At 56.2% G+C, this 18,818-nt stretch overlaps 1 protein-coding gene across 2 annotated transcripts in view; it reads right to left on the bottom strand.

Annotated features, from left to right (window-relative positions):
- CDH23 (cadherin related 23) overlaps positions 1 to 18,818 on the bottom strand; it is a 413,185-nt gene that overhangs the window by 71,803 nt on the left and 322,564 nt on the right. For both annotated transcript variants that reach the window (XM_029931861.1, XM_029931856.1), the window contains exons 29-38: positions 17,978 to 18,038; positions 16,877 to 17,025; positions 11,864 to 11,999; positions 9,975 to 10,363; positions 9,476 to 9,577; positions 9,184 to 9,186; positions 5,200 to 5,349; positions 4,082 to 4,210; positions 3,036 to 3,164; positions 2,104 to 2,331 (exon numbers count right to left, since the gene is read on the bottom strand). In XM_029931861.1, coding sequence (XP_029787721.1) covers positions 2,104 to 2,331; positions 3,036 to 3,164; positions 4,082 to 4,210; positions 5,200 to 5,349; positions 9,184 to 9,186; positions 9,476 to 9,577; positions 9,975 to 10,363; positions 11,864 to 11,999; positions 16,877 to 17,025; positions 17,978 to 18,038 — 1,476 coding nt within the window. The remainder of the gene's footprint in view (positions 1 to 2,103; positions 2,332 to 3,035; positions 3,165 to 4,081; positions 4,211 to 5,199; positions 5,350 to 9,183; positions 9,187 to 9,475; positions 9,578 to 9,974; positions 10,364 to 11,863; positions 12,000 to 16,876; positions 17,026 to 17,977; positions 18,039 to 18,818) is intronic.

The raw sequence follows: 18,818 nt of genomic DNA, 5'->3' as shown, positions 1-18,818 counted from the left end.
TTGCTTTCCTGACCTGATACAGGGGCAGAAATGGCTTGCGTAGCTCTTTATATTCTTGATTTCCTGCCTTGAATGCTGACATGATGGCTGGAGCCATAGCAGCCATCTATCTAGCCACCACGGGGAAAGGTCATGAGGCATTAGCTCTGACATCACGGAGCACAAAGTCAACATCTGTAAATCTCTCCAGAATTTCTGTTATGTGAAAAAAATGCATCCTGATTTATGTATGACTCTAAAGTTTCTGTCACTTGTAGCCAAATACATCTCTAATCGGAGAGATGACCAGGATGATGACTTGCCCTAAAGCCAGGTGCAATTAGGGAGGGGTTGTCAAAATGGAGTCCTTCTGTGTCACCACAATAACTGATACCCCCCACCTGTTCCCCCCTCAGGCAGTTATATGTATCCTGCAAATGTGCCTCTGTTTGGTCCACTGCGTAGGAATGGCTTAAGTGTTTCGCGGTGACATCGTCAGTTATGGAGCTGAGGATGCCTAGGGTGTGCCTAGAGCCACTGCCATTTCCTGGGCATCTCAGAACGTGGTTTCCCAAGCTTGGCCAAATTTCACCATCCTCCCCAGAGACACACTAGATAAGCAGCCCAGCCCAGCCCTGCTTTGCACCACAGTCCACAGAGCTGCTGCCAAAGGGGAAGCGTCTGACAGAGTCACTTGCCAGGGGCAGAGGTACAGAGCTGAGGCCTCACTGGTGATCAGGTCCCTAGGGTGGACAATTACAAAAATGTCCTCAGCCTTCACACCCCTTTGTGGCTCATTCCTGCCAAAGACAGAGTGTACTTCTCTACACCTTGAACCTGAGCTGGTCTTGGGACTTGCTTTGGCCAACAGAATGTAGAAGGAATAACCTTGGTCTGGTCCTAAGCCTGGACTTGAGAGGCCCTGCAGGTTTCTGCTGTGTCTCCTGGACTCTTTCTAAAAATGTTTTTAAATGTTTATTTATATTTCTGAGAGAGACAGAGAGAGAGAGAGGGAAGGGCAGAGAGAAGAGGGAGACACAGAATGTGAAGCAGGCTCTAGGCCCTGAGCTGTCAGCACAGAGCCTGATGTGGGGCTCAAACCCATGAACCACAAGATCATGACCTCAGCCAAAGTCTGATGCTTCACCCACTGAGCCACCAGGCGCCCCATCTCCTGCACCTTTTCTTTCTAGCTCCATGTAAACAAGCAAGGGCTAGCCTTCTGGAAGAGACAGGTGGCCCTGTCACCCCAGTTGATAGGTGGCTGACCCCTAAAATCATAGTCATCCAATGACACACAGCTGTCCCATCTTCCCCCAATGTGCGTGGGAGCCCAGCTGAGCCAGGTCTGAGTTGCCAGCTTGCAGAACGGGCACTAAATCAGTGGTTGTGTTCCACCCCTCTGGTCTGGTTTGCGGCGCAGCGTTACCACATTACGGCATGACCTCCTCAGGGTTTCCTAAGCACTTCCGCGGACGTGAGCTAAGTCAATCCCCCAGATACCATCTCCCTTCACAGATAATGAGACCAACGTTCTGAGAGGTTCTGACTCGCCGACCATCGTGCAGCCAGCTTGCATGGCCAAACTTCCCACTCTAAATGTACAAACGGCGCCCACCCCAGCCCATCACCCCCCAGACCGTCTCACCATCCAGCCCCATGGGGCCCACCTCCTTCTCCGACCTTGCACACTTTGCACACTGCCTCGGGCAGAGGCTCTGCCCATTCAAGTACCAGACTGAACCAAGAATGTCAGTCTCTTCCAACCCAGCCACACTGTGATGGCAACATGTCGGAGGGGAAGAGAGTATCTCTGCCTGTCTGGCGCAGAGCACGGATTAATGCCGCCCCACAGGTACACAGCTTGGCGAGCGGAGTGGGGGCTGCCCCGGCCCCAAGGCACAGACTCATTCAGTACTGTCTGAGCAGAGAGGACCGCACGGAGGCTCTGTGCGGCTATGTATGCAGGAGAACTGGGATGCGCGGGCCCTGCACACACACTCCTAGGCTGACCACCGAAAGGCACGGGAGCTGTCGAGGATTAATCCCACCCCCTTCACCACACAGAAGGTGCGGCCGCCCCCTCTGCCTTCTCCCCTGCCCGAAGCCACTGCTGTCACTCACCGACAGCGTGGGGGTGCCTTCGTCCTCCACGGTGACCACCAGGTGGTAGAAGCTCTGGCGCTCACGGTCGGGTGGGGCGGGCCGAGTGGCGATCTCGCCACTGATCCGGTCCATGCGGAAGGTCATGTCCTCATTGCCCTCGGTGATATAGTAGGACAGGACACTGTTGATCCCGATGTCACGGTCGGTGGCTCTCACCTGGACCACAGCAGTACCCCCGCCCACGTTCTGCAGGAAGAGCAAGAAAGAGGTCATTCTGGATTCAAAGCCCCTGGGGCAAAGGGTAGCACCTGCCTCTGGGCATTTAGTAGCTCTGTTTTGCTGGGGAGCACCCATGGGGATAAAGATGATGGTGGCGAACATTCTACGGGTACCCACTGCCCACGGGACTGCCTTAATTCACCAATTCTACTCTATAGCTTTATGAGTTAGGGATGCCGTCATCCCCATTTCTAGATGAGAAAACTGAGGTGCGGAGAAAAGAACGTATACAGGTCACACAGCCTGACAGTGGCAGAGCCTGGCCTGAGACCTGGACTTCATCCCCCTAAACCATCCTGCTTTCATGGTCCCTTAACCTGGCGTGTTACCCAGCAATGCTGAGGCCAACGTTTCCCTGAGCAACTCAGTCGAGGGACTGAGTAACAAATGTGTTGTTTTGTTTAAAGGCAGCTCTCCCAAGATAACTCTCTCAGTGCCCCATCAGTGGTGAGAGGCCACTTTCTTCTTTCTTTCTCCTCTGGGCTCTTCTTCACACCTCCCACAAAAAGGAAGCATGTTCCGGGAGCTGGCGTGAGGGCTGGAATTGTGGGTGAGTGGGCCATGCCCCCACCCGCGAGGTCCCACAGACGAGTGGGCCAGGCACACGTTTAAACAGGTGCTTCCTGGTCTCTTGCACCCACTGTCCACCCTGGATGGCCCACTGACCTCACCTCATTCACGCTGACATTGTACCCAAAAGGGCTCTCGATCATTGGAGCATTGTCATTGACATCCAGGACAGCCACCTGCAGGATGTGGTCCTTCTTCCGTGGAGGGATGCCACGGTCAGATGCTACAACCTGGAGGAGGGAGGTGATGGGATTCAGGGCGAAAGGTAGGGGAGGGATCAGGATCTTGGAGTCCGGAAGGGCAGGTGGGGCGGACCGGGAGGGTGGAGAGACTCACAGCTCCATCCCTGGCCCTGTGAGGCCTGCCAATTCTGGGATCTCTCCAGTAGTTTGCCTTCTGCCCCCTCTGCAAACAATCCTTGCCTAATTATTGTCTGACTTGGGACCATCATTTGGAATCTGATCCTGATGTGCCTAGGCTTTACCTCCTGAGCCTATCTCTGACTTTATTCTGGGCTGTGCCAGCCCCTGACCATGATCTGGGCCTGTGCCTGGCCCAAGGATCCTGCTTTTCGCTTTAAATACCTCTTTACTATGCACTCATATGTGAACTCTGGCAAATAGAGAGCCTCTTGTACTATTTCTAGCAATGAGCCGAATTCTCCCCATAGCCCAAGCCTATCTCTGGGAGTCTAGGGGCCTGGATGCCTTCAGGGTAGCAGAAAGTGCTCTCCGGGCTCAGACCCCTGCGGAAATACATCCCTGGGGTCCCCCCAGAGTCCTCAGGAAACATACCAGCCACAACAATTCAGCAATAATGGTGGCCCTTGTGACTCCTCAACCTGTACTTTTTCTCACCTGAGCAGAGACAGACCATGGAGGTTTTTTCCTGCCCATCGCATAAGAGGGGAAACCAAGGTACAGAAAGAGTAAACAACTTGCCCAAAGTCCTATTGTTTGTGGAAGAGTCAGGATCTATGGACTCTGCCAGGCTTTCTCTCCTGGTCCTTATGGCAGGGACGGACACCTCTATGGCTTCCCGCTCTGGGTCCACTGGGGACTAGTGACACAGGGGAGCTGACTGCCAGGTGTGCCCACCTCTCTTCTTGGATGGTTAACAGAGATGCCGGGGAGGGGGAAGTCCCCACCTTGAGGATGTAGTGGTCTAGCTCTTCTCTGTCCAGGGGCCTGGCCACAAAGACTTCGCCAATGGAGTCATTGGTGGTGACGATGTCAAAGGCTCCAGCGATGTTGCCAGAGGCCAGGAAGAAGACCACCTGTCAGGGAGGAGAGAGGGTGAGGGTGAGGACAGGCCACTAGGTCAGGCCAAGGGTCCCTCCCCCGCCCCTGCTCAGTAGAGGCATTTGAAAAGAGAACATTTTACACAGATGTGGTTATGTCCTTCCAAATGTGTGTAGCAGGCCCCCCAAGGCAGCACGAGGCCTGTGGCAGGTCCCGGGGTGGGGGTGGGGTGTCGGCATTCTAGCTTGGGGACCAGAAGTGGGGGTGTGAGTCCCACTGTATGGATGTCTCCCAGGACATGGTTGGGGAAGTATTGACGCTTCTGGAGACTTGGCCAGTAGCAGGCATGAGCCCTAGTGTGCCATGGGGTCCAGTCAGAGGGAGATTCTCCCTTCGGTTCAGACTCGTGGAATGACAGGCCAAGATCACACAGCTTGCCAATGCCCAAGAGAACGAAGATTCGAACGCCTGTGTTTCTGAGCCCAAAGCCAGCCCCCCAGAGGTGTGATGCTAGAAAGCTCCCCAAACACACCCCCCAATTCACAGGACAGATGAAATATAGCAGTGGAAGGACTGATGGGCTCTATCGCCCCTCCTGCTTGTCCCCTGGGGTGTCCAAACCCAGCATGCATGTGGAGGGAGCATTGCCTGCTGTGGGACAGAACCCCACGCCCCACCCCGCCAAAGCAGGAGGGAGGAGGGGCATGTCCTCTCTGAGACCTGGGGCCCGGCACATGGGACCAAGACATTGACTGGGGTGGACACGGTGATGAAGGAGTCCCCGGGGAAGATAAACCGTCGGGAAAGATAAGCCTACTGTGGAGGGCTGAGCTGTGGCCGGCCTTTGGGCTCCGTGTGCACTTGAGCCAGGTGGGCCGACAGCCTGCACAGCTCTGCCTCCTTTCCTTGACCATGGACTAGGGTGAGGGGGGCTGGGGGGAGCCTGAATGGCTCTCCTCTAGCTGATAGGCTATGGCAGCCTCCTACTGGCAGGGACAATCCAGGGATTTCTCTTGGTGCCCACCTGCCCATTGCTGCCAGCGTCGGGGTCCCGGGCCTTGACAGTGGCCACATGCTGGCCCACTGGGCAGTCCTCGGGCACACTGACGGTGGAGTCGGAGGTGAAGTCAAACCGGGGACTATTGTCATTCTCGTCCAGCACCGTGATGTAGACCTGTGGTGAAACAGCCAGAGACCTAATACCTCCATCCCCTTCCTGGCTCCAAATACCAGGCTCCCACCGTGGGTCTAGTGGGCACCAGACCTCTGAGAATTCTGGAATGTCAGGTAGCATTCAGAGCCTGCCTGGGCCAATCCAGACTTTACACGGAGATCTCGAGCACATTTTTCCCAGCAGGATGATGGGAGATGGCCCTGGCTGTGCTGGGGCCAGGACAGCAAGGAAGGCCCTGGGGGACTCAAGAGGCAGTGGGGCCGAGAGCTGAAGGCGTGGGCCTTGGCTAAAGGAGACAGAGGCTACTCAGTAAAAAATCCATGAGGAATGCCAGTTTGGCCTTGGCAGAGTTTCCTGTTTTTCAAGAGGAACTAGGAATCCAGATTTTTATGAGGAATTAGGTGGTGATTAATAAAATAAAAATTAAAGGAAAAACTTATGTGCAGCCTGGCCAAAACCCATCTGGCAGCCAGATATTGCCCAAAGGCCTCTTCACTTGTGCATCTGGGTTACAGGGAAGAGACTGGGGCTTAAGAACAGGAAGGGGCCATGCGGTAGCTTGGTGGTTCCAGGGGGGAGAGGAGAGGAATTTCCAACTGTCAGATAAAAATTGGGAACAGGCAAATTACATGCAAAGAGCACGTTGCGTTAGGTCTGCAGCTTCTAGCTCACGGATGGATGGCCACAAGTGTCCTGTAGGGTCACGGAGGAGAATGAGAGGTGGGGCAGGAGGAAGCTCAGGTTTTAGGGCTCCCAGGCCAGGCTTCCTTCCTTCCTGCCCAGACCCAGGCCAAACCTCATCCTCTCCTTCCCTTGGCCTGGGGTGCAGGGGCTCCCAGGCCTGCCTGCCTATCCTGGGTATACAGGCCCCCACGGGGAGCCTGCGGAACCTCGCTGCCTAAGAGGCGGTCCACTTGATCCTCCCTGCCCATCAGGTCTTCCTTCTCCACCCTGACCACACCTCCACATCTTTAGGCAGCTGCCAGAGCCACAGGGCAGCAAGCCCAGGCTTAGTGACAACACCAACTCCACCACTTATTAGCTGTGTGACTTCGGGAAAAATTATTCAACCTCTCTGATCTTCCACTTTCTCCATTGAGAGTAGGAACAAAAACACATACAGCACCGGGATGCTTTGGGGAATGAAGGAACAGACAATGAGTCGAGAGGTGGGACAAGGTGGTCCCTGTCCTGCGCCCTGCCTGGGAGACACGCGTGGTCTCACTCCCCAAGGCTTTGCCCATCCATCATGATTTTGGTCAGGGAGCTCTGTGAAGTCCCAGAGCCCCAGTCTATTCACCTGTGAAATGGGTGCAATAATGCCCGCCATGCTGTCAGGGCAGAACTAAACAAGGCCCCTGTGCTCTGATTCATCCTAAACTCTCTGGCCAGGGCCAAGGCCTTGTTTAGGCTTCCTGTGCTCCCTTCTACAATAGGGCCTTTGCATATGCTATTCCCTCTTCCTTCACACTCTTCCTTCGTGGCTGGGTACATCCCTATGCTTTCTGTGGCTCTCAGCTTGAGTCATTTCCTCGACTTCCTTGACATCTTATTACAGACTCTTTCCTGTAGCATATGTTTATTGGTGTGATTATTTATTTATAAATGCTTATTTTTGAGAGGGGGGAGGGAAGGAGGAGGGAAGAAGGGGCAGAGAGAGAGAAGGGACAGAGGATCCAAAGCAGGCTCCATGCTGACAGCAGACAGCCCAATGCAGAGCTTGAACTCAAGAACCACAAGATCATGACATGAGCCAAAGTCAGATGCTTGACTGCTGAGCCACCCAGGTGTCCCATTGGTGTGGTAACTTAATCAATGTTCCTCCCCCACTGTATCTTATGTTTGTGAAGACAGAGGTTATATTTGATTTTGGTTTCCTGTTGTGCCCAGAGCCTGGCACACAGTAGGTGCTTCGTCTAGGATTACCACTGTGATGTCATTTGTGAGGGGCTCCCAGCAGTGGGGAGTCAGCCTCAGCGGCTGAGAACGGAGGGCAGGGGCCGAAGTCTACAGAATTAGCCCTGGGTCTGTGTTCCTACCCAGGGCCTCACGGTTCACATCTGCTGCCCCTGGCCCCAAAGGCCTGACAGCGTTACCTAAGGGCTGCCCCAGTCAGCCCCTTGCTGCTGCCTCCCTGGCCCTTCCAGGGCCCACGGGGGCTGCCGAGGTCAGGGAGGAGTCAGGTGTAGGTGAGCTGTGGTTTGGGGGTTCCGGCATTGCAGAGGAAGTGGTGCTACCCTTAAAAGACCCCTCCGCCTGCCTCCCTTCCCTGCCCCTGGCACGTCCAGCAGCCCTTGGGGCTGACAGGGCAGGCGTATCTGGGGTGGCGGCCCCTGGAGCCTGAGAGGAAGCCAGGGCCGAAGCGAATGGTCCTGGCTCCCAGAAGAGGGTGACATGACTGTAACTACCAGGGCCTGCACAGAGCTGTGTGCTCTGGAATGCCCTCGCCAGCCCATGCAGGGGAAAAAGGGGTTCAGAAGCCTAAGTGGGGAGCATTCTGATCGTCCTGCTGCCTCTCAGGCTCCACCTGGTCTCGGCTTCCAGACACCCCATAACACCGATGGGGGAGCTGCAGCTGGGCCCAAGCTACAGATGAGGCTGCCGAGGCCCAGTGACAGGGCCCCACTTAACCTGAGTCGCAGCTCCTCTGGCTGGCGTGGCCAGGAGCCTGCCTTGTGTCCACCCCCAGGGCTCTGCTCAGGGGCTGCCCTCTGGGACCCCTAGCGGGCCAAGGGGAGCTATGTGACTCACAGCTGCTTGTGGCCTCACTACCCCGAGGCGGGCCCTGTGGATGGAGGGGGCTCGGGGTACCCTCAAGCACAGGCCAGGGCCACTGGAACCGAGCACCTGCGGGGAGCAGCAGGGCAGAGAACCCCAAGCAGCTGCGCTTGGCTCTTAGCCTGGACAATAGGTTAATTTCTATACCTCTAGGCTACTGTGATAGGGACTGATGGGGGAGCAAAAATGTGGCTGTCACCAAGAGGACGCCTGATGCGATCTACAGATGGCCTGGCCGGACTGCTGGGGACCCATGCTGAGTCAATTGTTAATGTTCTCATCATCGCCATGGGATGCCACCCTGGGGCCCATCCCCACGTTAGCCCCCAGCCTCCAGCCTGAGGTCCTTGCCTGCCTCTCCCATCCTCCTGGGAACCTTGCCCGACACCTCTGACTTCAGTGGTCATGCTCCCGAAAGTACTCTGAGCACGTGGTCTCCCTCCGCTTAGAGTCCTTGAGGGCAGTGACGCCCCCTGTGCCCACGGCTGCCCTTGTCCAGCATCCAGTAGGCCCCGGCACTCTGTGCCCTGCCGCATTGCACAATGATAACATATGCTTCTTCCCCAATCCCCAAGAGACGGCGAGGTTCCTCTTTACAGATGCCACTCCCATCATATGCGGCCTGGGTCTGGGGGTCTTAGTTTACAAAGGGCTTCTTGTCCGTCACCAGCATTGGGGCTGCTGGCACGATCCTCATTTCAGACCCAAGGAAGAGAAGCACAGAGAAGTTGAGTGACTGGCCCGTGTCACCCAGCCAGCGAGGAGCAGAGCTGGGGTGAAGCCTCAGTGTTCCTTCTGTCTTATGTTCACCTACCGTGTGCTAGTGCCCCTGCCCCGGACCCTGTGGGCTAGCAGGAAGGGCAGAGCTGGATATGGGGAATGTGTCTGAGAGGGGCTGGGCCGCAGTGACCATCAGGGGTCTGGGCAGGAACCTGCCGCAGGCCTGTCCATGTGCCTGTCTCCAGCGGAGGCAGGAAGGTGCAGGGCCACAGGGGAACGGAGCCGGCACCAGCCATGGCCAATAGACAGGGGAGCCCCGGTCCACAGGTTACTCACCTTCTGTAGGCAGAGCCGGCAGGAGGCCACGGGAGAGAAAAGGCAAGGGTGCAAATGGTCAACAGTCTGCAGCGCTCCCAGCACCCACCGACGTGCCCTCCCCCCCATCTATGGTCTCCTTCCCAGCCCCAGCTGCCCAGGATAGTGTAGGGTGACCAGCCACGGTGGTTGGAACCCTCACAGGTCTGTTGCCTGGCCCGTGGGTGGGGTGGCTGGTGAAGATGTGGGTTTGGGGTGCCCTGGGGAAGGGATGGGCTACAGCTGTCGGGCTCTCACCCGGGGGCCCACTCACCACGGTGGAGTCCACCTTGGGGCCGCCATCATCTGCCACCACAGTCAAGGTGTAGAAGTCGCCTTTTTCCCGATCTACTAGGCCCTTGACTGTGATCACGCCCTGTGGGGAGGGGGCCAGACAGGTGACTGACAACGTCATACTCACTAGGAAGAGGCCAGCCGGCCCCCAAGCAGTCCCATGCTCCAGTCAATATTGTGATGAAGCACTATATATCTGAGCTCCCTAACAGCCGAGGCAAAAAGAGAAATGCGGTGATTTGCCTAGCTGTCATTGTCTAGTAACAAGAAGGTTACCAGCTCGCCTAAGTATAAACTTTATCTTACCCCTGAATATGGAAAGGAATGTATTATAAAGATATTTAGGTCAAAGATACTTTATGACAAAGAGGAACGTGCCACACATATAAAAGGAGCTCAATAAATGTTGGTTGGCTGTAAAAGGATCAAGCTTCCTGCCCCTTAGAGCCCTTGCTGTGCCTGCTCCCAGTGTCCCTCACCGTGATGGAGTCTATCTTGAAGAGGGCTTTGGCCTGGGTGCTGGTATAGGCATCGAAACGGTAGGTGATCTGATTGAGGTTGTCGATGGAGTAGGCCTGGACGCGCACGATCTCGGTGCCCAGGGCCAGGTTCTCCAAGATGGCAGCCTCGTAGGAGGTGTTGGAGAACTGCACGGCCTCATCCAGCTCGTTGAGCAGAGTGATGTGGACGCTGCAGAAGCCCTGGTGGAAGGGCGGGGCCTGGTCGGTGGCAGACACGTTCATCAGGTAGCTGGTTTTGGTCTCATAGTCCAGGTAATCCACGGTGATGATGAGCCCTGTGCCCTCGTCGATCTCAAACTTCCCCTCCGCGCCGGAGAGAATGCGGTAATTCACCAGGCCGCCGTCCCCTGAGGGAGGACACGAGGGGCCGTGCAGTCCGGGCCTGGTGTGGGGCTGCGCTGGGGCTTCCCCAGCACACCTGCTGCTGACCTTGAGGGTCAGGGGGAGGGGACCCGGCTGGCATGCCCAATGTGCGCTGCCCCCCACCCCTGTGGGCCGGGTTGTCCCAGGAGAAGTTGAAGAGGATGGGGTCAAGGTCTGTGTGGACAGCAAGGCCCAGCACACACAACCCCTCGGGGTTTGGCTTTGGCATGAGAGATATACTGGCGGGATTTAGTTCTGCTTCTGGAGTCTCCAAATTCAAGTTCAAGTACCTCCCTTGGGTATTTGCACAAGGGGTGGTGGGGAAATTAGGGGTCTCTTGTAAGGGGAACTTTCATCTAGAGAGTGTCACACAGGGGCAGCATTCTCAGAAGTGGCCAAGACTCCATGTGGCTCCTCCACCCCAGGGGTCCCAGTACGAGGGACACCTTCCCCCTCCCCCTCACTGCTCCACCTCAAATCCTTTGGCCTCAGCAGGCTCTTCACCAGGAGTTCGGGTTGGGATTCCTTAGCCTAAGTCCACAGACATTGAGGGGAAAGGCCAGAAAACACTCAGGAATTCCCAGACTTCCTTGAAATCAGTTGCAAACCTCAGAACGGATATACACTTTTCTGGGATTTTTCTAGGGAGGGACACATGGCTCTAATCTCCCAAAAGGATTCCTGACCCAGAAAAGGCCATGAACCAGTGGGTGACAGGGATATGGGTGACCTGACTTGTATGGAAATGCCCTTATATGGCATGGCAACCTAGCTGAGAGTCTTCAGACCCATTTCTCCTGCCACCCCATCCTGTGCCCTAGCGGGACTGGCGGTGCCCAGTGAAGCTGACACGAGGTGGTGCTGGGGGGCTGGGAAGCTGGGAGCAGCTCGGGGAGCCTCTCCAGGAGGGCAATGGCCCGCAGGAAAAATAGCTGGGCCCATGAGGAGGGCCACAGTGACCTGGCCACATTCTCCTTTGCTTTGCACTGCACCTGTGGCCATCTCTGGGGCTCAGGGTCCTTGGTGAAGTCAGGGCTGCTTTAAGAACATCGCAGATCCTGCCCCTTGTGAAGCCACTGCGTGTCAGGCCCTGAGCCAGGCCAGTAGCACATGGAATTGCTTCTGGCTGGAAGAGCAGGCCTCAGTCTGCTGTGTGACAATTTACCTCTACCTCCCCGAGCACTGCCAGACCCCTGGCCAAAGGCTTTCCAAGCCGCCATGAGAAACCTAGACTTCCCAAGCTTGGGACCTACCCTCTCTCTATCCGGACACTGAGACCATTCCCTGATTTCAGTCTTTCTAGGCCTGGGCGTCTGGTGGGATGCTACCAGGACTGTCCCCTGAGCCCCTCCCCAGCCTGGGAGCTGCTGGACGGGGCAGCCTGAGCCATCCCAAGGATGATGGGCTTCACAGGAGCAGGAGGGATGAGCTGGGGGGAGCCACGCTCGGGAGCCGGACTCCCTGGTTTCCCCAGCCGGCCTCACCAGTGTCTCGATCTGTGGCTCGGACGACGATGACCGACGTGCCGATGCCTGCAGTCTCCCGAAGCCCCAGGCGGCTGTACTGCTGCTGTGTGAACACGGGGGCCTCGTCATTGACATCCTCCACGTACACTATCACCTGCAGGAGCCAGAACAGGGGTGGAAGGTCAAGGTTGGGTGGCGCCCTGAGAGGTCCAGGGCAGGGCCCGCGTGGGCCTGCATGTGGGGTCGCTGCTCTCCTGGGCCAGCGGTGAGCTCTCTGGGGCTGTCTGGTTGGTCACCGTGTCCCCCGACCTTGCATGGTGCCCGGCATGGGGCAGCTTCTCGAACATCATTTTATCGTACTCTCGGCATTGCTATAACCCCGTGGGGACCTGTGACTCTCTTCGGCGGTCAGGTTTCTCAGCTATGAAAAAGATCGGCGTCCCAATTCACACTCTGTGCCATTTCTAGGGTTGCTATGAAGACAAAACCAGCCAGGCCTTGCAAAAGTACTTCAAAAGTTTAAAGTGACTCCATTTGAACATCAAAGTACATCTGGGAGAATAGACCTCAAAGTGTTAATTATGACGGCGGCGGAGGACGCTAGGGCTCAGCCTCCTTTAGGTTCTCAGGCACCTTCTCTGAATGCTCTGTCTGTGGCCAGGAAAGGTGGCGGGGGGTGGGGAGGGGTGGGGGAGTGGGGGGGCACTAACCCCAGCCCACCCAGGCTGCTGAACACACACACCCAGAGAGGCAGAAGCGCCTTGGGAATTCCGTCCCCTGGGGCAGCCCTTAGCCAGTGGCTGATGGGTGTGGAAGGTAAATACTCTGGCTACTTCAGCCCTGATTGCGTAGTTGGAGTGATTCTCTCCAGAGCTCCCTGTGGGACCGAGTCAAAATTCCCAGGGCAGCCTCTTTTTCCTGGTCCCATGCCCCTTCTAGCAGATTCTCCAGGGGACACTTTCTCCTTATCACCTTCCTATCAATTCTTGTCTCCAGATTTGCTTCTGAGGACCCTGGCCCGGAAAGTGGCTATATCTGAATTACAGAATTATGCATAATTTTTCATCACTGCCTATGTGTACTTTCTAATTGCTCTTAGAAGAACATGTGTCTTTGCGGAACAGAAGGAAAACAGTTTAAAAGCTGTTTATGGAGAGAGAGAGAGTTTATGGCTAGAGATCTGGGCATGGCTCTTCTTTTTGCCACACCACCTGCCCGGGCCCCTCATGGACACACAGGAGCACAGGGAGGGTCTGGCCCAGGGATGGGCAGGACCAAGACTGTGTCCAGCAGGAGCAGCCTGCTGGGGGAAGGGAGTGCGTCACAGAGCCACAGGGAGGCCCAGGGCCCTTGCCTCTTCTCCCAGACATTGGGGGGACCGAGGCTCAGGGAGGGAGAGGGACTCACCCAAGTTTTCATGGTAACTGAGAGGGCAGGCCAAGAGTGGGGTCCCTCTGGTTCCCAGTCTACCAACCCTTCCTCCTCTTTGCTCTATTTTGGGGACGTGCTGGCCCCAGAACAGGAGATGACTTCCTTCCAGCCTAACAGAACCAGGCTTGGCAGGGGCTCGCCGACAGGGTAGAGGAAGAGCAAATGGGGCATGGGCATTGGTGTGCAACACAGATTTCACACGTGCTCACCAGTGCTCACAGTGGGGCCATGGCACAGGGAATCTGAGGGCGCTCACACTGAGTTTCTGATTTGTGACTGACTTGGGGATCAGTTCTGGCTTCTTTAATTATTATCATTAAATTTATTTTGAGAGAGAGAGAGAGAGAGAGAGAGAGAGAGAATGCCAGCATGAGACAGCAGGAGCAGGGGACAAGGGGGGAGAGGGAGAGGGAGAGAGAGAGAGAGAGAGAGAGAGAGAGAGAGAGAGAGAGAGAGAGAGAGAGAGAGAGAGAGAGAGAGAGAGAGAGAAAGAGAGAGAGAGAGAATCCCAAAAAGGCTCTGCACTGGTGCTGGGGCTTGATCTCATGAACCGTGAGATCATGACCTGAGCTGAAGCCGAGTTGGATGCTTTACTGACAGAGCCACCCAGGTGCCCCTACCCTGGCTTCTCTTCTGGGCTTAGTTGCTAAGTTGCTGAGAAGCAAAGAGGCTTCTGTTAGCACAAGCAGAAATGGCAGCCTGATGAGTGGAGAACTTGGGGGTGGCTGTAGCAGAGGCAGGGGGCGGACAGGCATATGGGAGTAAAGGTTTCTCTACGTCCCTGCTCTCGGGGTCCCTGAGCCCTGCTGTGTCATCACATTTTCAAGTCTAGACACCCAGAACCCACTATGCAAACTACAGTGCCTGCCCTGGAGTGCAGCTGCTTACAAGCCAGAACCTTCTAAGTTTGGCTGCACCAAGAACTTGGCTGGGAAGATCCTGGGTGGGGTGGGTGTGGGGGGAATTTGCATGGACGAATTTCGGGAACTCTCTTTCTGTAAACAGAAACTAATCATCCATCTTTCAAAATTGTGAGCCTTCCCCTTCCCGAGTCTGCTTGTCCAAATGGCCTTTCCTCCAAGGGTCGCGGGGACAAAACCAGGGCCAGTCGGCCAGTACGACACAGAGGTCGGAGGTGGCACGGAGCCCAGGTGTAGCCCGTTGTCCATGGGGCTGGCTCTGGGCCTCTAGCCTCTTGTTGGTTTCAGCCTTGTTTTTAGCAGCAGAGACAGGAGGCAAATGGTGTGTGGTTTACGAACCTGAGAGACACAGATGTACAGGAAACGCGCGGGTCTGCCAAGTTCTTGTGAAAACGAGGGCTCAGCTACCGAGCTACTGGGCTCCCTGGAGAGCCAGCCCCACCGTCCAGCAAAGCTGGAGTCCCCACACTGGCTTCAGGGAACCCCCCAGCTTTCCGGGGCTCAGAGGTGTGGGGGCTGTGTCTTACAAGGGCTATCGAGCCCCTGCCCTGGGTGCCAGTTCCTAAATTCCCACCTTAAAGTGACTCGGGGTTTTGGGCAGCGGTCTCCGTGCTCTGAAGGGCCTGGACACAGGGTAGCACAGTGTAGTAGCTGACAGCACAGACCTCCCTAGATTGCGGGGTGTGAGGCCCTGTTCTACCCTTACTGCTATGGGACCCTAAACGTGCTAGCCAATCCCTCTATACCTTGGTCTCCTCCTCTGTACAATGGGTATAAGAACAATGGCTCCCTTGTAGGGCTGTTATAAGGGTTAAAAGAGTTCAAGGACAGGGGCGCCTGGGTGGCTCAGTCCATTAAACGTCCTCCTCTTGATTTCAGCTCAGGTTCATGATCTCACGTTTGTGAGATGGAGTCCTATGTCAGGTTCTGTGCTGACAGTGCAGACCCTGCTTGGGATTCTCTCTCTCTCTGCCCCTCCCCACCCCTTAAAAGAAATAAGAAACATTAAAAAAAAAGAGGAAAGAGTTCAAGGACGGAAAGCACTTAGTGTTATGTGAGTTAGTGTCATGTAAGGGTTTGCTCTTCCTCAGGGTCCACGGTCGGCGGGGGAGGGAGGGTGCGGAGGACAGAAAGGAGTGTGGCCAAGCAGGTGCCTCTCGGTGTCCCATCCCTGCACTGACCATCACGGTCTGGCTTTGATCTACATACCCTGGGGCACTGCACACCACTTTGTTTTCAAAGGTCTGTGGCTAAAGACAGTTTGCAGTCACAATGCCAGGGAGTAGGCCCTGGAGAGGTACCCACCTGCTCCGGGGAGGGTGGGGAATGAGGGGGCCCAGGGAGGGCCGTGATCAGGAAGCTGAAAGTCCACGGAGCCAACTCAAGCCACACGGACATCAGTCACTCTGCGGCCTGAAGCGGACTCCACAAATAGCAAGCTGTGACATGGGTGCTCATTGGCACGCGAGTAACCGATTCACAGTTGTGCAGGTGAGCGCGGCTGTGGGGGAATGCCCCGTGCCTGCGGTGTGACCCACTGTCACCAGGGCCCTGGCGTCATTCCAAGCAGCCTCAAGGTCTAAGAGCCCAAGGGATGTGACTCCTTGAGCCATCTGCACCTGGGCAGATCTCCCTCCCAGGGGCAGCTGTAAGGACCCCGGTTTGTCTTTCCATCTCTCCCTGGCGCAGAGCTGCTGGGGGCATCAGCGGATGGGCCAAGGCTGAGTCACAAACTCTCCAGGCCTCTGTTCATTGTTTCCAGACTGGGGAAACAGCGGGGTGGAGATGGGGCTGATAAGAAGCTCATACTCCGTCCTGGGTAAAAGCCCCGGCCTGCTCCCCACCCAGGCTTTTCCCATCTTCCTCCTACTCTTTCACCTTTGGGGTCTGACTCACTTTCCACCTGGCTCTGGGGAAGGGGCTGTGAGCTGCTGAGTGTGCAGTGGGGGTGGGGAGGCCTTGAGAGGTCCCGTCATTTACCACGGCCATCCCTCTGCCTCAGGGCAGGAAAGTGCATAAACCGGCCCAGCCACTAGGAGCATCTGTGTGTCTGTGTTCGACCATTCGAAAAGATTAAGGTCAATCTGATTTCAGCCGCACAGGGCAGAGGCTCAGGTGAGTGAAGGTGGGTGGAAAAGAATACGTTTGTTGGGGCAGCTGGAGCAGTAACTGGAATATGTTGGGGGACACTGTCAGTGGAAAGTGCACGGAGCCTGCGCTCAGAAGTCCTGGCTCAAGTCCTGGCCTAGCACTAGCAACTCCTCTGTGCCTCAGTTTCCTCACGTGCAACCTGAAGTTGGCAATGACCATAACTGTGAGATTTCCTTGATTCATCCCGGTGAGCTGTGTGGGTGTGGGGTTTAGCAGGGTAAGGATACCTCTCCCATCCCTCAGGACCGACATCAGTATCACTGACTCCCTTTCCCATCTAGAGAAACTGAGGCTCAGAACAAAAAGATACTTCCAAGATCCCAGGCTGGGCTGTGGCACCCTCAACCACACACCTACCCCAGGTCATCCAGCAATTAAACCAGTGGTGGCCTGCTGAGTGGCGGTCCGAGTGGTGGCCATCTCTGGTCCAGCTGTGGTCTTGGCCCCACTCTGGGGCCACTGCTGGAGGGATGCAGGGCTTCATAACCTGCTGAGTGACGAGGTACAGCCTGCGCCCCCACCCCCTTACCCTGACAGAGCTCCGCATGGGCCCCAGGTCATGGTTGTAAGCTTCCACCATCAGCACGTGGGAGGAGTTCTGTTCTCGGTCCAGGGGCCGGGGCCCGCGCATCAGGAGCCCGTTGCTGATGTGGATCCGGAAGTTGTTGCCGTGGTTACCTGTGTTGAAGGACAGAGGAGATGCATGGGCTCTGGCCTGGAGCAGGGCACGGGATGCTAATAGCATAGTGGCAGGGGAAATGCAGGGCCCAGAGCCCTGGGCCAAATGCTGACCCTGCACAGAGGCTTTGGAAGCCTGGACGAAGCCCACAGTGGCAAGAAGGCCTCTGCCTCGTGCTGCCTTGGCCTGGCAGGACTTGAGGGAGAGGGCAGGAACCCACCTTGTGCCCTCCTTATGGAAGGTTGGGGGTCCCCTGAGACCCCATAAGACGTGTCAGGGGATTCAAATGTTCAGAAGGATCTGGGATTGTACAAAAAGAGACACCAAACCCAAATTCTCTGTGGGTCATTGAAGTGAGGATTTTGTGTATACCTGTGGGCTTGTCGGGTACCTGTGCCCCCATCCTAGGGTAAGAGCATTCTGGTTCTCCTCGGGGGACCTGCCCTCCTCCACTATCAGTCCATGCGCTTCGTGTAGGGATGATTTTACGCCTGATTCCAAGAGCAGACAGATCAGCACATATTAATCTCTGGCCAATTGTAATTGGGTCGGGGATGGTCACATGACTCCAGCTGGGCCAACGAGACTCCCGGCCAGCTTGCTGAGGGCACCGGCCCAGTGTCTAAGGCCAGAGTGATTGGTGTGGGGAAGGGTACATAACAGATGTTGGGCGAATGACGATGTCTGAGAGGTTCACTCTGGGGGCCACCCTACCCCAAGGCCCCCTCTGTCAGGGTCATATCCCACATGAGTCACTTTAGGAGGAGAGCAATCAAACGCCATGCACTCATTTCAAAGACACCCGACTTGATGCAAATGATCCGAGAATGTCCATTTCCCCCGCTGCCCACCATGTATGTGGCACCTGAGGCTTCTTTGGCCTCACTTCCCGGACTCCTGGCAGCTGAGAAAAGCTTGGCCCCGCTAAGGGCGGGAGCGCAGCCCACTCACCATGAAGAATGCGGTACCACACGCGCCCAAACTCGCCCTCATCTGCATCCGTGGCTTTGAGCTGAAGGAGAATGAGACACGTGGTCATTCCCTGAGCCACCCCCATGGAGGGAGAAGACGTTGGTGAAACCCCTCTCCCGCCCTCCACACACCCCCAGCCCATCCTGGACGACCCGTGGCTTCCCACGGAATCTGGGAGAATGTCCAAGAAGGACACTTGTCTTGTCCCCCCCATGAGGACACGTGTCGATGGCTCTTTGCTGCCCTGTTGTGGCAGGGGACTTGTCAGCTCTGCTCCTTGATCCTCCACCAGGGTCTGGGGGCAGGTGGGGGAGAGGGTAGATGATGGCCCTGTGGCTCTCTGGGTCCAGGCTTGACTAGGTCGGCCCACAGGAGCCTGCTTTCCACCTTCAGCCTTGTGAGATCACAGGAGCCTCATCTGGGGTGGGGCTGGATGTGCAGCTGAGTCTCCCCAACATCTTTTTGGTCAGAAGCCACTCTGGCCACACGGAGTCCCAGCTGGGCACTGTGTACTGTGGAAACCCAGAAATGCCACCTCCTGCCAGGTCGCTCCTTACTTAATCACCCATGCGTTCACTCCAGTCTGAGGCTCATACACACTCTCCGGTGGGACCCGGGGTGTGCTGCTCTCACTCAGAGGCCCCCACCCAGTGTCTATCCGTTTTCACAGAGAGTCCAGCCTAGAGGCTGCCGGCAGAGTCACTGCCAGCCCCAAGGCGGGTCCTATCAAACCGAGAATTAAACAACTACTCTACCTGCTATCCCCCTGAAGTGAGTATAGATTGCTCACCTGCAGGGTGACCCAGGAAGAGGCCTGACA

Source organism: Suricata suricatta, chromosome 2 (genome assembly GCF_006229205.1).
Source record: "Suricata suricatta isolate VVHF042 chromosome 2, meerkat_22Aug2017_6uvM2_HiC, whole genome shotgun sequence".
In the NCBI taxonomy this organism is placed as follows: Eukaryota; Metazoa; Chordata; class Mammalia; order Carnivora; family Herpestidae; genus Suricata; species Suricata suricatta.
Note: the sequence above shows the minus strand (reverse complement) of the source record. Positions and strands in the feature narration are given on the sequence as shown.